The sequence below is a fragment of the Acyrthosiphon pisum genome, chromosome X, assembly GCF_005508785.2.
Source record: "Acyrthosiphon pisum isolate AL4f chromosome X, pea_aphid_22Mar2018_4r6ur, whole genome shotgun sequence".
In the NCBI taxonomy this organism is placed as follows: domain Eukaryota; kingdom Metazoa; phylum Arthropoda; class Insecta; order Hemiptera; family Aphididae; genus Acyrthosiphon; species Acyrthosiphon pisum.
In genome coordinates this window covers 106,565,427-106,568,232 of record NC_042493.1, presented here as the reverse complement: position 1 = coordinate 106,568,232, position 2,806 = coordinate 106,565,427, and the positions used below count along the sequence as shown (strand labels likewise).

At 27.8% G+C, this 2,806-nt stretch overlaps 1 protein-coding gene across 1 annotated transcript in view; it reads right to left on the bottom strand.

The window, feature by feature from the left end:
• Positions 1-398: 398 nt before the first annotated feature.
• Positions 399-2,806, bottom strand: part of LOC100573768 (zinc finger protein 708-like) — a 25,945-nt gene continuing 23,537 nt past the window's right edge. The window contains exon 5 of the mRNA XM_008182110.3: positions 399-1,820. Coding sequence (XP_008180332.1) covers positions 656-1,820 — 1,165 coding nt within the window. The 3' untranslated portion in view covers positions 399-655. The remainder of the gene's footprint in view (positions 1,821-2,806) is intronic.

The following is a 2,806-nucleotide window of genomic DNA, read 5'->3' as shown; positions in this document are numbered from 1 at the left end:
TTTTTATCAGATAATATACTGCTTTTATTTGTATTTTATTTTTAAAATATTTAAACTCAATTGTTCATATTATTTATATATTATTATTATTATAACAACTATTAATAGACATTACAATTGTTTCTATACGTTTATTTATATACAATAGTGCATTGAGGATATACTAAACACAAACATTACAATAATTTATTTAACCTGATTATTCTCCAATATTTCTATAAGGATAAAATTGATAGTTTTTTTAGAATACATTTTCCTTATTTAGACATATTTTATAAATAATTATAAACATTTAAATAGGTATATTAATATTAAAATTAGAATACATAGATATTAACTTAAATTTAATATTAATCATATATATAAAAATTTGTAAAATATAAAATTAAATAGTAATATAATAGCAGCTAGTTAAGAGAAAAAAGCAATATAATTGTAAATTAGCAGACGATCACAATATACATAAATTCATCGCTTAAAAGTATAGTGATGAATGTAATTACATTTTTTTTAAATGTATAAAAAATGATTAATTTATGGTATTAACAAAACCTGACAAAAAAATGTGTATGCTTAAGGCATTTAATTGGTACGTGTCCTTGCATGGGTTTTTAAACTTCAACAAAAACGATATGAAAATCCTTTATTACAGATATCATAGTTGTGTCTCAGTTACTCTAGTATGTGTTCTCTTATGATTTTTTAAAGTTCCTGATTGAGTAAACCGTTTATCACATATATTACATGCATACGGCTTTTCTCTAGTATGTTTTAATATATGCTTTTTTAATTCTTGTGATTGAATAAACCTTTTATCACAATAAACACATTTATGTGGCTTAAATCCAGTATGTATATACGTATGCCTTTTTAAACCACATGATTGAGCAAACCTTTTATCACAGGTAACACATTTGTATGGCTTAACTCCAGTATGTGTCATCATATGCCTTTTTAAATCACTTAATTGATAAAACCCTTTATCACAGGCATCACATTTATATGGCCTATCTCCAGTATGTGTTCTTGTATGCCTGATTAAATGTCCTAATTGAGAAAACTTTTTATCACAAATATTGCATTCATGTGGTTTATATCCTGTATGTCCCCTTAAATGCGTTGTTAAATTTGATTTTTGATAATACTTTTTACCACAGATATCACATTCATATGACTTATCTCCAGTATGTGTTCTCAAATGGATTTTTATATTTATTTTTTGAGCAAACCCTTTTTTGCAGATATCACACATATATGGCTTAATTCCAGTATGTGTAATTTTATGTTTTCTTAAATATCCTGGGTCAGAAAACCCTTTATCGCAGATATCACATTTAAATGACTTTATTCCAGTATGAGGCCTTTTATACTTTTTTAAATCTCCTGCTTGAGAAACACCTTTATCGCATATAAAGGATGTATAGAGCTTTCTTTCTGTACAACACAATAATATGTGTGTAGTCAAATCTGATTTTGTATTATACGACTTGCCACAATTGTCACAAATAAACTGTTTTATTCTTTTGGTGGTATGAGTTTTAGAATGTCTTGTGAAGAGTGCTTTTGAGTTAGATAACTTATCAGAGATATTGCATTTTTTATTATTATGATTAGTTTGAAATCTATGATTGACTTGAAAATCACTTGAATTTGAAAGTCTTTTCCTTAAGTTTGAAGTCTCTTCCAATTTTATTTGAGTAGTTAGTTCCGAAGGGTAGAATTCGTTATTAACTGATCCTTCAAACACAACAATTTCGTTCAAATCCATTTCAGTTTTTATTTTAGTTGGGTATATTTCTTCTTCAGGTTCACATTTCGGTCTAAAAATAAAAATTATTTCAATAATTATTATTATGTAGAATGTAATACGAAGTTTGATAATTATGTATATATATACATTTTTTGTTATTCAAAGTAATTATATTAAATGTAATCATGAGTTATACAGTATATTAAATTGGATTAGTACATAGCTTTGAAAATGTGTTTGTAATACTATGGCAAACAACATTTTAGCAAATAATTATCACAAAATAAAATAATTATGACAAAATAAAACATAAAAAACCATATAACTACTAAAAGAAATCAAAACAATAGTTAAAATTTAATGACTTAAAAATTAGATCCATCTAGTATACATCTAGTATACAAACAAAGAAATGAAAATAAAATTATAATGAATCAAATGAAATATAGGTATATTTAATTAAAAAAGATGACAACTAAGCGACAACTAAGTCGGATGAAAAAAAGTTGGAAGTTTTTGAGAGAAATATATTTGTTGTATAGGATGCATACTGTCAATAGTATTGTCACCAGATTAACCTCGAATATATCCATGTTTCTTATTAGCAGTAGTCTTGTACGATGTAATGTAAAAACTTTCACATGGCTGTCATTAAATAATAAAACACATTTACTAAATAAAGTATAATTATTTATCCTAATTATTAAAATACAACATGGCGCAGTTGCTTGGGTCGATGGTTACAGCACCAGCATCGCTGGAGATTGATAATCCGTCTATACTAGGCGCGGAATAAGAACATGACTAGGCGGCGGACCGATTAGCGTCCGTTATGCGCAGCCGATTTCTCATTGGTTCCCCAAACATCTGTTCACAGTTATACAACACTGTTCAAAATGTGAACCGCATACACTGTGCTCCGGCGATGTGTGTTTCGCAACGCCACGCCGTTATAAAATCAACTATACAGCGTGACGGAGTGAGTTATATTGTTTTATAAACACTTACACGTCTCTGTTGACCCATGAGGCGCTCCATATACAAAGCCGGTAACTG